Source organism: Atheta coriaria, unplaced genomic scaffold (genome assembly GCF_025399875.1).
Source record: "Atheta coriaria isolate IRGN ID8LTWV9N9 unplaced genomic scaffold, Caltech_Dcor_3.1 hic_scaffold_8_pilon, whole genome shotgun sequence".
Lineage (NCBI taxonomy): Eukaryota > Metazoa > Arthropoda > Insecta > Coleoptera > Staphylinidae > Dalotia > Dalotia coriaria.
In genome coordinates, this window is record NW_027045450.1 from 5,469,616 (window position 1) to 5,485,808 (window position 16,193).

The following is a 16,193-nucleotide window of genomic DNA, read 5'->3' on the forward strand; positions in this document are numbered from 1 at the left end:
TTTACGCTTCGAGTCGCGCTGTCGAGAGTAAAATCCCGTCGTTGCGGCCACGGAAAGATGATCTAACGCGTGTGCTCTCGCAAATCAATCGGGCGCGAGTGTGTTAATCAGCGCCAAGGGTTGTGATTCACCAAAGGGACCTCACGGCCGGCGCGCATCCGTAAGTGGTTGTTGCTGCATCCATACGCGTTCGTGCGTGTTTGACAGTAGACATACATTAAATCATCTGTGCCCAGGCAGGTGGCGGGGGTGTGCATGTGCATTACTTTAATTACTTTATTTGTACCACTTTATCCTGTATTGAATTAACAACCCTCTTAACGTTCAAGCTTGAACACACTTCCTTTGCTGTTGTATGTAGTACATGTTTGTATCACTCTGTAAGAAAAACAAAAGTTGTTTGATCACCATTTATTTCTGGTTTTATTTGCATGCTACACATCTATTTGAATATTGCATCCGTGAGTTTAGAATCACACATCACACGGCTTTGATTAAAAGCGTATATAATATATGTGGGACGTGTGCGTCTATGATCTGGTTCAGACGTAGCGCAGATGTTTCGCTTGTTTGCTCGCGTTTTATCTCTACAATAAACGCTCCAATCAATATTATTGTTTGCTTTCTGGCGTGCGCGTCGATTTCAGCACTTTGATAACGCAACGCAACTGATTCAATAATAGTGTAGATAATACGCAATTGGATAGATAAGAAATGTTCACTTTATTTTCATCTGCTATTTATCCGCGTAATTGCAACATATTTTAAGGTTAGTTCAATTTCCTATGTTAAAAAGACATTTTACGCACTAGTGTGTAAAATATAATTTTATTTACACTGGGAATTCATAACAGGCGCAGTATTTTTATTTGCGTGCACATTAGCGCGTATAATTTACTCGAGCATAAATATTTGCCTCCATGGCTATGATGGAGGCGGCATGCGACGTTCAGAACAAGCGAATTATTCGAGTAGACAAACAGGATTACGCTTCGGCCGCTTTAAGCGATAAAACTTTCCAAAGGATATAGTCGGCCGCCGCCACCTCCACCATCGTCGCCCGAAAATCGCAACGCAAATACGCGCACATTCTGACAGCAAACTTTTAATGAATTAAATTTAAATTAACACGAAAGACAAACGCGCGACAATGGATTCAATTTCGGGGCATATTTAATATGCAAACACAAATATATGTAAAAGGATTGCCGGGGCGGGCGGAAATGAATGTTAAATCCGCATGTCCGACCGGAAATTAGTAGTCTATTGGTGTGACTTCCGGTTCACACCATATTCATATCTCATGGGGAATAATAAACACAGATTTTTAATAAAATTTGCTGTTTTGAGGTTAAAATAATAGCAAATAATGAAATGAAGACCGAAATCTTGTTAGGAAAGTTTGTTTTGTACGAAATTTCACCGTGAGTAAACAAAACTCGAAAGAAACTCGAAACTGTGAAAGAAAAACAGTCGGCAAAAAAAACCCACGCTGTAATTAATTAATAAATTGTGATCTAATAATTTTTTGCATGCATTAATTTTTAATTAAAAGAAGAATTTAATTCGTAATCGATTTGTGAAAGAATTATGATTTTATCACGATGCGTTTATGCGTAATTAATTAATAACTTGAACTGGACGCGCGAATTGCTCATTTTTTATCGGGATTAGCCCCGAATTTCATCATGGCCCCATTAAAAAGCAGGTACGCTTTGCCAAATATGCAAAATTGAAGTAAATTTCACGCTCGATATTAGCGTGGCCCTTTTAATCAATTAATCCGGCTGGCTTGGGGATTTAATTCTGTTTGTGCACATATTCTACGCCGCTCGAGGTCGCCGGTGGTGAAATGGAACGGATTAAAAGAGTGCACACGCTCGCGTGGTCACCATATCTCATATTTCATCCATTTCCATTCCGAAATCCACCCCCATTTTTGGGGGATTTTCGTTTTCTGGGGGCGCGCGCGACGCGTCGTCGGGCTTCGGCTTCATTAAAAGTCCCCTCAGCTCGCTCCTCGGCAGGACACGAAACGAGTTCACCACCACCGACGGCGGGGGCGCTCAATAATTTTGCCGACGGGCAGGCAGGCGCGCGCCGCGCATGCGCCCGTTTCAAACCTGTTCCTCTCCGGCCACTGCCAGGCCACGACACGGGAAAATCCTTGCGGGAAATACTATCCGTGTGTGTCGGGTTCGCGAGCGCAAACAGGTCTGGCTGTTATCCTGTGGGTGCCACGCAAAGGATTTTACCGTTTCACCAAAAAAAGTAAAAAATCGTGTTTCGTGCGGCAGCTGTATAACGTGTGAAATAGTTGAATAGTTAATATTGATTTTACACCACGACGTCGACTCCGGCGGCGGTGGTGGCGGCGCCGTTGGCCTGCCAGTCGGGTATGAAGTGTGTGTTGCAGTGAATCGAAAACGAGTGACTTGGATTTTACGTCTTTAAATGATTTCGCCCTGTATGTAACATATTCTCCAATTATTCCACTTGACCAACACGACAGCACTCTAATTATCATTGTGTTTGATTGATTGCTTGTTTGATATTTTTTTATTGATTTTGCAAAATCCAATTCTGTCAAAATCACATCTCCAACGATGATTCATCGCAATGGGTGCGCTAATGAGCCAACATGCACTTCAATCACTTGTCGTTAGTCATGTCCTCGTGTGGTTTGATGAGTGCACCAATGCCCGGAAGCTAAATAAGATGGCCGATTGTTTGTGTTGGTCCTGACGTCATTTTCTTGCACTTTAATTAATTCCACCAACGTTGCATTTTTTTTTTCTTCATTTCATTTCATTCCCTGCGCCTCCACCAATTCTACATGATCTCATATACAACGCTAGAGTATTTCCGGTTGTGTATAATATGTGTCCTTATGTTGTTGTAGATGCGTTGCCGCATTGCAATGCTCGTCCGATGGAAAAAGTAATTGTGCAGCAGCCCGCGCGCGATGACTAGCTTGACGTTGGCGTTAGATAATGCTGTTACAGAGAGCACTGAGCAGATCAGCAAGCTGTTCCCCAAGTGTCGGCCGCGCGGCGCCGACATTAACCTCAATCCGCTCTTGGGCCGTGAGCATGCTGAGCGCAACGACAACCATCGCCATTCGCACGCCGCCGCCGTCATGAACGTCGACGCCAGGGATAGGGATAATGATAGGTATTTCCTGCACGTGTCTCTTACCCTTCATTCATTCACTCACTATCTGTATGCGTGTGCGTTTACGTGTGTGTGCTTGTCACCATTTTCGAAAGTGACCATTTGCCGGAAAACCGGAAATGCGCCACCAGTGATTCAACGTGTGTGTGCGCTGCTAAGATGCTTTTGTTTTGGTGTGTCGTGTGTTCAGATGGGTCATGGATGGTTCCTATGCGGACAATCGAGATAACGGAAGCCAAGTGCATTCTACCGACGACGACGACATAATCGACCACGAGCATATCGGAGGAACGTACAAGTTACGTGACTCTAGGTACACACACTCCAACACACACTGTCACAGAATAAAAAAAACACCGGAATTGCTATCTTCTGTCTATCTCTTCACTGTATCTTCAATTTCACAGCATGGAAATTTACTATAACTACCCTCAAATTGTATATAATATCTAAATACATACCTGTCCATGTCATATAATGTCGTGGTGTAGAGTAGAAGCACTTTCACTTCTCTTTCGAACGCATCGAACCCTCTTTCCATAGCTGTAGATGATCTAGATGGCGCTCAAGACCAATCAGCGCCATCTATCGTTGCATTAGGTTACTGCTTGTTGCTGTTTTGATGTTTTTATGTAAATCCCTAAGGAGATGTTGATTTCTTTTGATGAATTTTGCAGAATCATCGAGATAGCAGGCGGACGCGAAATCTACTCGCAGAGCCGCAGTAAAGCATCGCGTAAATCGCGTAACAATCCAACGTCGCTGGTTGGTGATGAGTTAGACAAGAAGCAGCGTCAAGGCGTGTGGGAATTGAGAGGCGGCGGGACGGCGGCACGATGCAACAATGACGCTGTCGGCCTCGCTGCGAAAGCGAAGGCGCGCGCTGCACGCGACTTCACCGAGACGGTCTTCGCGTCGGAGGTGTGCTCGATGACGATGACGCAGCAGAATTCCTCGGCGGTGGAGGCCCAGCAGTTGCAGGAGCTGCAGGCGACACTCGCTCAATTGCAACAGCGCAATGGTGGAGGCGGTGGTGGGTCACCGGATAACGACGTTGTGGTCTTTGATGATATCGGCGAAAGCTGGCAGAATGATTCACCGCCACTGCTCATGGAAAATGGTAGTAGTGATAGTAATGCTGGGAATGTAGGCGGTGTTAGCTCAATCACCACCGCCACCACCAATAATACCAACACCTCGCCGCCGTACAACAATCATCAGATGGACGAGCGCGTGACGAAGGTGATTGGCTCGCTCCCGATTGCCGTGTACGAGGGCTCGCCGCGCAGATACGGCCCCCGCCACCAGGAGTCCAACTGCACGCACCCGCAATTACCTAGCGCGCAGAGCTTGCTTGCTTCCCCTAGTGTCTATCCACCCAGGCCCGGCTTTCCGCAGCGGGTTGTCTGTTCCCCTAGCGAAAACGATGCCCCCACTACTGATAACTACGTAAGTCCCTTGTGAGAACGCGGACCTTTCTTCCCATATCCATGATCCTTAAAATGTTTGGGCTAGTATACCAATATTTATCTCTTTTGATAAAATTTATATTTTTTGTGTTTTTATGTATCTAGAGGACAAATGGTAGTAAACCGGGGTCACCACGTACCACTTCGTCGACATTCGACTACCTCTACGAATTCTCCGAGACGCGTAAAGTCCTCGAAGAGTTCTTCAAGTGCCCGCCGCCGGAAGAAGAAAACCGGCTGGAGGCGGAGTTTCAGGACCTCGAGTATGAGTTGCGCCGCCAGGCGGGCGATTCTGGCAACTCGTATGTTGGTCAGCGATTGGCCAAGCGACCCGAGCAAGATTTCTGCCTACGCATTGATTCACCCCGCAAGCACAATAGCACTAATTTATTAACCCTTCAGGTATATTTCATCTCCACCCTTCATAATCTTCTTAAAAAAATAATATTTTTCTTTCTAAATCCTTAGGATCATGAAATAACTGAGTACGAAAACAACTTCCTGGACCTCTCGATAGGCACGGGTTCCAGTGGTGATCTGGGCGAGACCGAGGTGGGTCTTCAAGTGGGCCACAGTCGTAACTTCACCCTATCACCAGAAACCACTGATTGTGACTCCAACTGCGGTGACCTCGACAGTGAAGTGTCCCTAATGCTGATGGAAAATGAATTAGGCCCAGCTTCCGGGTTATTAGGCTCCAGTGGTGATCTAGCGATACCCAATGATTCCCTACGATTGTATTCAAGTATGCCTGTGCTGGAAGATGGTCTCTCTTCCGGTCACGCCAGCGATACAGACAACAACAATCCCACGGTGATGTTGATGAAGCGTCAAATCACCGAGATTGAACGTGAGATCAACCAAGGCATCAAGGGTAAACAACTCGTCAGCAACAAACCACAAGAGAATGGTCTCTCCCCAGCTAAAGAAACACCTCTGAATCAAATCGAGGTGATCAATGGTATCAACTCCTATGATGATCTCAATCATCAATCAGTGGACACGTCAGGTATTTGTAGTTTCCGGTTTTGTTTCTTGCATAGTGTGTGGTAGTGTAGCACATGTAGTCTTGTGGTAATCCATTAGATAAAACACCACCTCCGCCTGCTCCAGCTCCACATCGCTGCGTCATCCCAACCAGTGGAGGAGGAGGAGGAGGTGTTGGAGGAGTGCAGGTGCCCGCCGCGGAGGTCGCTGATGTCGAGGCGGCCATTAAGGATATCCGGTTGACGCTGCAACGCACCAAAACGCTGCCGCTCAAGTGTCATCCGGAAGAGGAGTGTGAGGAGGGCAGCGCCGTCAGCCCAGTGTGGGTGCCGAGGTAACTAGCCGCTCGGCGCGTTTAATTTTGAGTCTAAATTTTCGTTGCAGGCAACGTGGGCTGTCCGCAACAAGCGCAGACTCCGATCGGAAGGTGCAGAGTGGTGAAGAGGGAGGTGACGAAGGTAATCATAATCTAACTTTTAAAACCCTTGACTTTTACTAATCATATCCCGGTTTGTTTCAGAAGAAGCCGACACAGACCTCGAAACTGATCGTCTTCTCGGACAACAACGTACGGATGATCAAGGATTCTACGATGATAAGGTAATACCCAATGTGATTTCGTGTGTCGTGTGTGAGTCGATGTTTTGTTTTGATGTTAGGATATAGGATAGGGCAGCGCAGATATTAGGTGAAGATTAATACCAAAATATTAGATATTTTTCAAGATGGCGGACTAGTTTTAGATGAAATTCGCATGATACTATTTTGATTACTTACCATCCCTTTACTGGAGCTGTTGTGTCGATAACCGTAACGTGTTTCTGTTGTGTTGTGTGTCTCTCTCACCCAGGGCTGGAGAAAACCCAAAAGTCGGACGATCATGCCGCCATTATCCCTACCCACCACCCAGAAACAGATCATGCACCCGCTGGACGAGGGCACGATACCGCTCGCCTCACCCACCGATCCTCTCATCTCGCATCCCTCGTCACCCAACGCCACCTCCGACAAAAGCCAGTCGCCTCAGAGCCAGAAGGGATCTAACGCTTCGATCAAACTCAAAAAGGTGTGACCCGCTATAGCTGGCATGACCTCTATCTCTTAATACTCTTTTAATGTTTCTGTGTCTTGTTTAATGCTTTTGCTTAGCAAAACATTTATTTCTATACATTAGACTAGTCTAAAGTTTAGCAAAAACAAATTAGAAATGATTTCTAGAAAGATTATAGTAGGGGTCTACAGACATAACCTCAACTGTTGTGGGTGGCGCTATGTGTGTGGACTTGGTTTGCTTTGATTGCACCGTAGCATTTGAAATTCGCACGCCACGCGAACAACATTCAACATGCCCGCCGGCGGTGTTCCAGCCCGCTTAATGTGCGTCTTATGTTGCAGGACAAAGAGAACAAAAAGAAGGGACGCAACAAGGAAGGTGTGTATAGTTTTGCTTTCTCACCCCACTCACGTAACGTAAATAACAGCGTAGTAAACCAAATACTAATTCTTACTTGATTTTCATGCGTCTTACGGACTTGCTCTTGATGTAAGTACCATTTTAATAACAACTAACTACTTACGCCATCTAGGGTCAAGTGGCCCCGACATGTTTTCCATCATTACAAATCAGATTTGACTTGCAGGTGGATTCTTGGATCCGACAGTGCTCATTGAAGGCGTGTTATTCAGAGCTAGATACCTGGGTTCCACGCAGTTGGTGTGTGAAGGGCAGCCGACGAAGACGACGCGCATGATGCAGGCCGAGGAGGCCGTCAGTCGCATCAAGGTAAAGCATGCGTTCTTTTTCGCCTTTCTGACACTCTCCTTCGCACTGAACACGACTATCTGGTGTTTCCTCTTGTTTTAACCTCAAAACACTACACAACATACCTTCACACATATGAAACACTATACGTTGCTTTTGTTTTCTAACCTCAAAACACTATAACACTACACTACACAACACAAGATACAAATACACATTGTGTAGCTGTGCATGTGTAACAGTAACTGTGGGTATGTACGTTGTTCCAATGTTGGTTGGACATGCGTCGGTATAATTTTTGCGGCGGCGCAGACAAACAGTGTGCCCGGTGTGCCCCCCTTCTTCCCCACTTTCGACCAGGAACGACGCACGCTTCATGTGCATATATATCTTATATATCAATATAAATCAATATAAATATTTGGTTGGTTGCCTGCTCTACGTGTATGATGTGATGAACCCTCTTCGGTTTCGAACACTTTTTGTTTCTCGTTTGATTATTTATGGCGCACACTATATCCGACTATATCTGTTGTCATTCTTTTCTCAATCTCAGCGCTTACCTTTTTGTTGTTATCTCTTCTCATTTACGAGCCGCTTTCGATGTTTTATTTCTATATCGATTGTATTATACATCTTTTGAGGTTATGATAAACCAAACAACATAACCTTTTTTATTATATTTGTGCACTTGATTTTATTTTAAATATGAATATATTATATTAGTGTATGATTTTGATTAATTTGATTTTAATTTCGATTTCTCCACCCGTCGATGTTTTTGGTGGTTTTTTTAGGTATTGATTGATTTTGCAAGTTGGTTTCTTTGATTTTTGACATATAAACACTCCACACTCATACATATATACTCTTAAAGTGTTTCCGGCACGATTAGTGCACTCAGTGGCGCATATAATTGTGGTAAGCGAAGAAGGGTGAAATCTTGCAGGAGGCATCCAACCAAATGTTGCACAACTACGGCGGCAGCAGCCCCGAAAGTAGTTGCGATGACGAAACGCCCGTCGATCTGGACGCGGAGTGCGAGTCGGTTATCGATGCGCCTTCGCAGCCATTGCAGGGTGAGCACAGTCATTATATAGCCACACAAAGCTATACTATCTCTTTAGATAACCTTTAATTGGTTATGTTTACTATTTTAACCTCTGATTTGAGAGGTTATGTGTGTTTGAAAAACTCGGTATGCGCAGAAGCGGCGGGCGCGACCGGCACGGTCTTCCGACTGAATTTCTTGGGCTCGGTCGAGGTGGATGAGGAAGGGGGTCGCAAAAGGCGCAAGCGGCTCAAGAAAAACATGGTCGAGCTGGCCGTTACCAAAATCAAGGTAACCCCCACTCCGATTAACCCCCACCCTTGCTACACAATCAACATACAAACCGTTTCGAAGCGTATCTAATGTTATTTTCTGTTAATTTTCCATTTGTTGAACTTCTCTGCGTTTCGTGTTGAGTAACATACTAACCTAAACATTTTCCCACGCTTCACCTAACCGGATATCTAGGCATTGGTAAGTCCCGCACGTAGTGACCAACCGCATTATTTTTATTTTTGTGGACATATTCAGGCACCAGATGGCGAGACGCAGCCCAGCACCGAAGTGGACCTCTTCATCTCAACCGAGAAGATAATGGTGCTCAATACCGACTTGAAAGAGATCATGATGGACCACGCACTGCGTACCATCTCCTACATAGCGGATATCGGTGATTTGGTAGTACTCATGGCGCGGAGACGTTTCGTCCCGCATGAAATGGAAGAAGCACCCAAGATCAATCGGACTCCGAAGATGATCTGCCATGTTTTCGAGTCGGAGGAGGCTCAGTTCATCGCCCAGAGTATTGGGCAGGCATTTCAGGTCGCTTATATGGAGTTTCTCAAGGCGAACGGCATCGAGGACCACAGTTTCGTCAAGGAGATGGATTACCAAGAGGTGCTCAACTCACAGGAGATATTCGGGGATGAATTACAGATGTTTGCGAAAAAAGAGATGCAGAAAGAAGTAGTGGTACCGAAAGCCAAGGGGGAGATATTGGGTGTGGTGATAGTCGAGTCCGGATGGGGGTCGATGCTGCCGACGGTGGTGATAGCGAATTTGGCGCCTGCGGGTGCCGCCGCACGCTGCGGCCAGCTGAATATTGGGGACCAAATCATCGCCATTAATGGCGTGAGCCTCGTCGGGCTGCCGCTGTCGACGTGTCAGAACTACATCAAGAACTCGAAGAATCAGACGGTGGTTAAGCTCACTGTGGTGCCGTGCGCGCCTGTCGTCGAGGTGAAGATTAAACGACCCGATACGAAATATCAACTAGGTTTCAGCGTACAAAATGGAGTGGTATGTGTATTTTCACTTGGTTTTCGTAAATATTAATAATAAAATGTTTTTTTAGATATGTAGCTTACTTAGGGGTGGAATTGCCGAAAGAGGTGGGGTGAGAGTTGGTCATCGCATCATCGAAATCAACAATCAGAGCGTCGTTGCAGTACCGCATGAAAAGATCGTCAATTTGTTGGCGACATCTGTCGGCGAAGTACGTAACTTTTAAAATTTTAACCTAACCTATATTATATGTTTATTTTTGTGTAGATATTGATGAAAACGATGCCGACATCGATGTTCCGCCTTCTGACGGGTCAAGAAAATCCAGTGTATATCTAAATAGACTTACCGAAGGTCTGAAAGTGCCTACCTTAAAACTAGTTGATATTTAACAAGACGAGCGAAGCAAACCGAAAGAAACCTGTCATTGGGAATTGTTTATTAAGTTTTGGTCGTGCTTGAGTCGCAGATCAATATATTTTTTATTGTAACGCATAAGTTTTAACAGACTGAAGACAATACAAGCGAAGACCTGCGGCGCGGATCATATCTCAGCTTGGTCGTATCCATATTTCAGCAGCACGCGCGCGCGCAGTAAATGCAAGGACGACTTAAATGAATTATAGAATATACCAAAGATGTTTGTATAAAAGGAAAATGAAGAAGAAAACCGGCGTAAAGTCGCGCGCAGTTAGCTAAACACACAAAAAAAAACGCATGGACATGAATATATTAAGAATTTGGTGGTGTAACAATTAACGCGTAAAAGAAAAGTAACAAATTAGCTCCAAAATACCTATTTATATACGTATAATAATTGTACTGTATTATATTGTAAACTATATCGTAAATGACTCAGCTTTCTTTTTTCTAATTGTGATAAGCTATAAGGAATCGCGAACGCGGAAAAATCAATGTGTAAAACATGCGCTGACGAATTGAATGTGCTGTACATTTTCTCTAGTCGTAATACGAAAAACTAAAACCACACAAGATTCGCAAGAATTTGAAACGGCGAAAGCGAACCCTAACCTTAAATTTATTTCGTAAGCGTCACTCAACCACACGATACACACTCAACATAGAAAAAAATTGCGTGTAAGCCCCACACACACATGATAATTGAAAAAAATGTGGAAATAATGCTTCTTACTACATTTCGAATGCCTTACGCCCCCGTATTTCTACTATTAAACGAAACTACTAAACTTCTAGTACCTAACCATATCAAATAAAGAACTATGCAACACACATTACACATGTACACAATTTACGATTGCGTTGACGACATTTGTTGAGATTTGTGCAAAAACTAAGAGACGAACAAATATTATATTAACGAAACAAACGAAATCAAATGCAGAGATTATTGTAAAACTATCGATATAGTGAAAAATGTTACTTACATTGTGCTGACAAAAAAGAAAAACTCTCCTGTATGATTCGATGATATTACTTAGTTAAGAGACTCTTCGTTCTGCCATTATAACGTCATCATAACCTACAAATGACCTATGACCGCATCGCGCATGCGCCCCCTTCCGCATTCGACTTTGTATTACCGGGTGTTCATCTTAAATGTAAGACAAAAAAAAACAAAAAGAAAAAGAAAAACGGACGCGCGAAGGGATGTTTAGTCGAAATAAACACTTGCATTAATGAATTTCTATCTCCAGAGATTTATCCCGCTGCCCTCTTTCACCCGAAATAAAGTGTTGTAGGGAGATCGCAGATTGTGTAAAGAATTTATTTCGTAAAAAGCCTTACATATCAATATATACAACACACTTAAATGTTCGCCGTTCTGCTTAAAATGTTTTCGACCTGCTTTTTCTCTCTATATGTTTTTCCCGGGGGCTTATGTTGCATTTTTACTTGTCTCGGAGCTGACGTCTTAACTATTCTCGAAAATAGAAACAATCTCAATCGGAAATTCGAAATTACAAAAACCTATCGATACATTGCGCTTCGCTTGCTTCATTTCTTTGTTTGTTTGTTTTTTATATAACATTTAACATGACTAATCCGTTTAATTAATCAAGAAATCACACATTTGACAGCTTGATAGTCGAATCAGCCGCAGTCAGTCGCGCGTGCACGAATTCGACCCGTTTTTTTTTTTTTTTCAAATGACATCCACTTTTGTTTGAGAGGAGAAACTAAAATAACTTAGTGTATCGACTAATGTATAAATCTAATCAGCAACAGTTTGTTTTTTCTTTCTTTCTTGACGAGAAATGAAAAGGAGTGAAGTGTTGAAGTTGCGCCGGATGGATCAAACGTAAGAATGTCTCTCAGTTTTGCTCGTACGATACAAACTGATAGGATAAGTAGAGCGATTATTGAACAATTCGGTACAAGTGCAGTGCGACGGTCTGAAACGCGCAGAAACCAAGTTATACATTAGTTATTATTGATTTACGCGCAAACATTACGTGTTAGCGCAATCATTCTTTCATAATTCGATTCTGTACATAATTCTCCATCTAATAACATCATGAATGTTTTGAAAATAGTTTTCTATCATTAGTTACAGGTAAAATTCATGTTTTTTGCAGTTTTTTGCTTGTAACTTTTTTTCCTGGCATAAATTTTGATAAATCTTTATAGAATTAGATTTAGAATACAATGCAGAATCGATTTTTAAAAGAATCATTATTCTATCACAATTAGTTCTTGAATAAATCAATAAATCATGACTAAAACCATCAGAAATCTTACTTTGTAAAACTTAAACATTAATAACTCCAAAACCAAACGAGATATCATAACAATTCTTTCAAAATTCAATAAAATATCTAATTCTGTGTATAATCACACGAAAAATGATTGAAAATAGTTTTATATAATCAGTTATAACTAATTTTAGCAAAAAGTTTAACAAAATCGAAGTTTTAAAAGCAGTTTGATGTGAAATTTGATGCATTTTGTGATTTTAAAACAATTGTTATGATACCCCGTTTAGTTTTTGAGTTATTAATCAATAACTCGGCCTCGAATGAAGCTGGTTGGCGTGCCCAGACCGTTGTCCTACACTTAAACCGAAAGTTGATTACAAAATGCACACCGATCGTGTTTCACTCGTGGGTCTCGCCGCAAAAGTCTCAGTTGTCCATGGCGAAGCGACGCGTCCACTCCTTGGCGTTGCGGATGGCCTCCACCTCGTTGACTTTCCACAGTTCGGCGACGTCGTTGGCGAGCGGGTCGTCGGGATTCGGTGCGCTGAGCAGCGCCTGAATCGACAGCAGCACGGTGCGAATTTGCAGCGCCGGGCTCCACTTGTCCTTGAGAATGTCGAGGCAGATGCGCCCCAGCCGGTCAATGTTTGGGTGATAGATACGTGTGATGAAGCGCACCTTCGGCGCCGACATCGGATAGTCCTCCGGCAGGAAGAGCTCCAGCTTGAAGAGGCCGCCCTCGAACGGGGAGTCCTCCGGGCCGGTGACGATGACGTGAAAGTAGCGTGCGTTGTTCTCGTCGGGCACGGCGCTGATGCCGGGCACCGGCTCCTGCATGAGGCGCAGCGTCTCCTTGGTTATTCTACGAGGCAGGGCTGCCATTTTTCTTTACGTGCTATACTCGACGGCGAGGCGAGATGTCCGTAGGGTGGCGATGCGAGCGACGGGAACTACGTGCTTCGAGGCGCCGGACGCGCGCTGCACATGCTAGGTTACGCCGACGTGACCTGGACCTGGTGCGCTGCGGAGTCGCTGAGCTCGGCTGCGTTTTGCACTTGATAGATGTGTCGATGGATTTGATTGTTCACGGCCTGGTCTGCAGTTATCGCACGGTTTTCTACTGGAGCGCCACTGAGCATGATCAGAAACGACCAACGTACAACTTAAATTATACCGAGCGATACAAGCCCCTTGTCAAAAAATTAAAATTTAAAAACTGCTTATAATCATTAAATCAATTAAATCAAACATAAAATAACTACTAACACATTTAATACTAAATATTACAATAATTTTTAATAATAAAAAGCGCCTACTTTTAAAAATATTCACTAAAATATTGTTTGTCATTCCCCTAACATAGTTTTTTTGGTTTGCTAACTCACCACCATTGTTGCGACGAACTTAACCGAACCAAAAACATCACCCGAACGTTCAAATCGTTCAAAATTCCTGCTGACCCTCCTGCTAATCATTCCCAACATCGCTTCGACATTCAGTTTCACGCAAGGACAGCGAAATAAATCAATTTCTAATCATGGTGCAGTACAAAGTGGTAATGGTACGTCATGGTGAGTCCGAATGGAACGAGAAAAACCTTTTCACCGGCTGGTACGACGCGAATCTCAACGCAAAAGGTATAACATTCAGTCACCTTGAAACGACCTTCACAAATATTTCAACTAATTTTGTTAATTTAGGCGAGGCAGAAGCCAAAAGTGCCGGTGTCGCGCTGAAAAACGCCGAATACAAATTCGACAAAGCTTATACATCAGTCCTCACCAGGGCGCAGAGGACCTTAGCTTCAATTCTAAAGGAAATCAACCAGGAGGACATCCCTATTGAGAGAACCTGGAGACTCAATGAAAGACATTATGGTGGCCTGACTGGATTAAACAAATCCGAAACAGCTGAAAAGTATGGAGAGGCTCAGGTGGCAGTCTGGAGGAGAAGTTTTGATGTCCCACCTCCAGCCATGGAAGAAGACCATCCTTATTTCCATACAATTGTTGATGATCCAAGATACAAAGATGGACCATCAAAGGAAGAGTTCCCCAAGTTTGAGAGTCTCAAACTAACCATTGCAAGAACAATGCCATTCTGGAATGATGTAATTGTGCCTGAAATCAAAGCAGGAAAACAAATCCTGATTGCTGCACATGGCAACAGTCTGAGAGGAATTGTAAAAACCCTTGATAAAATGACTGAGGATCAAATCATGGGTTTAAATCTCCCAACAGGCATTCCATTTGTTTATACACTTGATGAGAACATGGAACCTGTTGAAGGTGGCAGTCTGCAGTTCCTTGGTGATCCAGAAACAGTGAAGAAAGCAATTGAAGCTGTTGCAAATCAAGGCAAGTCAAAGTAAATCCTTAAATCCACTTTGTATTTTGATACACTGCTATATTTCGTACAAAATCTATGAAAATAAATTAAATTCTTAGTAATTTTGAAGGATTTTTCATAAATTTTTAAAAAAATCATTCATTTATCAAGTTTTATTTCGTTTCAATCACAATAATGTAATATCCCAACAAGTATAACATATTTGTACACTGGTACATACATTCAAATGAATAATACTGATAATGAGCTCAACATTAATCACCCAAAAACAAAAAAACAATAAATTATCATATTTAATGAGTTAAATTACATTTGAACGAAGTTTTCGTCATTTCTGTGTCTCGGAATATCAAAAATTATATTTACAATCGTGTTGTAACCTCAACCATCCAACTATTAACCTCGAAATGTGCGGGGCGCGTGTATAACCTCACTTATATAATAATATATAGATCACACATGTGATCGTGAATATGCATATTGCCATGTAGGAAGGAATAAGTCTTCGTTGAAATCTAACTCTACCAACAATGTGTCTTGTTTTGTCTTGCGTTTAATTGCGAATTGCGCTAGTAGCAAATGTAAATCGATCTAACAACGTGTCATACATTTGTTCATAGAATGATAGAATGCGATAACGTTTATATTCATTTTTATTTATGTATATATGTATATATTTCGTTAGTAGTCTCGATAGTTTAGTAAATAATTGAGTATTGTTTGCGTTAGGGTTTGGATTGACTATCATTGACATTGTCTAATTACGTTTAATTGCATAACGTGAGCGTTAACGTTTATATACTCGAAAGTTAAGTCTTTTAAGGATTAATCGCATATTTATTAGATTATATCAGTGTTTTGTGTTTGTTTGCAACTCTTGTGGTTATGATATCGATGATATTTTATATTAGAGATAATCTGATACGATTGATGTGTATTGAGTGTGTTTGGGGCGTTAAAATGCTTAAAATTTAAAATATTTTGTGAGCGTTAAGTTAGAATTGATGTTTGATGAACGGTGAACACGTTCGATTTTTATTGTCCGGCACTCAGTGCTAATACTGATAATGATAATCGTTTTTTCTTTGGTGGCGGCCATTTTGTCGACAAACTGATGGTTTGTGACCAATCAACAACTCACGTGATATCTTGCTTTCATATTTGGTCGATATTTTGGTTTAAGTGTAGTTTAACTGTCTGAAATCTTATGGAAGTGTTTTTTGTTAGTTTTTTGTTAATAACTCAAGTATAGAAAGTGATAGAGTTATGATTCTTTCACAGAACTGTTGTGTATTAAATTCTACGTGTAATTATCAAGAAAAATACTTGAAATTGTTTTTATAACAAAAGTTATTGACGAAAAATCAAAAATTTAAAATAAATTAAAAAGTGTTAATAATTAATTATTTAAATGTAATACTAATTAAATCTTTATGTAA

General features: G+C 42.3%; 3 protein-coding genes and 1 long non-coding RNA gene across 17 annotated transcripts; 2 read left to right on the top strand and 2 right to left on the bottom strand.

The window, feature by feature from the left end:
- The first annotated feature begins 19 nt into the window (after positions 1–19).
- LOC135797492 (uncharacterized) lies at positions 20–11,390 on the top strand. Of its 14 annotated transcripts, none has more exons than XR_010549547.1 (15): positions 20–160; positions 2,903–3,174; positions 3,365–3,487; positions 3,852–4,623; positions 4,749–5,045; positions 5,112–5,652; positions 5,730–5,964; positions 6,015–6,088; positions 6,151–6,230; positions 6,481–6,696; positions 7,026–7,062; positions 7,271–7,413; positions 8,342–8,471; positions 8,601–8,917; positions 8,975–9,116. XR_010549547.1 is itself a non-coding variant. In XM_065309875.1 (15 exons), the coding sequence occupies exons 2-15, from the start codon at positions 2,966–2,968 to the stop codon at positions 10,064–10,066; spliced, it is 3,708 nt and encodes a 1,235-aa protein (XP_065165947.1). In that variant the 5' UTR covers positions 20–160; positions 2,903–2,965; the 3' UTR covers positions 10,067–11,390. The 14 variants fall into 14 exon arrangements, 13 of the variants coding, with proteins under 13 accessions (XP_065165947.1, XP_065165952.1, XP_065165949.1 ...); XM_065309875.1 differs by lacking the exons at positions 8,342–8,471; positions 8,601–8,917 and adding exons at positions 9,798–9,938; positions 9,995–11,390 and having other exon boundaries at positions 8,975–9,742; XM_065309880.1 differs by lacking the exons at positions 8,342–8,471; positions 8,601–8,917 and adding exons at positions 9,798–9,938; positions 9,995–11,390 and having other exon boundaries at positions 7,292–7,413; positions 8,975–9,742.
- Positions 154–7,668, bottom strand: LOC135797507 (uncharacterized). The gene is made up of 3 exons (XR_010549562.1): positions 7,561–7,668; positions 7,208–7,504; positions 154–378 (listed from the first exon to the last, which is right to left on the bottom strand). It is a non-coding gene; the product is annotated as an uncharacterized lncRNA (long non-coding RNA).
- A 70-nt stretch (positions 11,391–11,460) lies between the features above and the next one.
- LOC135797499 (ubiquitin-conjugating enzyme E2 N) lies at positions 11,461–13,549 on the bottom strand. The gene has a single exon (XM_065309900.1). The coding sequence runs from the start codon at positions 13,285–13,287 to the stop codon at positions 12,832–12,834; it is 456 nt and encodes a 151-aa protein (XP_065165972.1). The 5' UTR covers positions 13,288–13,549; the 3' UTR covers positions 11,461–12,831.
- A 269-nt stretch (positions 13,550–13,818) lies between these two features.
- Positions 13,819–14,855, top strand: LOC135797496 (phosphoglycerate mutase 1-like). The gene is made up of 2 exons (XM_065309896.1): positions 13,819–14,042; positions 14,106–14,855. Exons 1-2 carry the CDS (start codon positions 13,943–13,945, stop codon positions 14,774–14,776), a joined length of 771 nt encoding a protein of 256 aa, XP_065165968.1. The 5' UTR covers positions 13,819–13,942; the 3' UTR covers positions 14,777–14,855.
- The last annotated feature ends 1,338 nt before the right edge of the window (positions 14,856–16,193 follow it).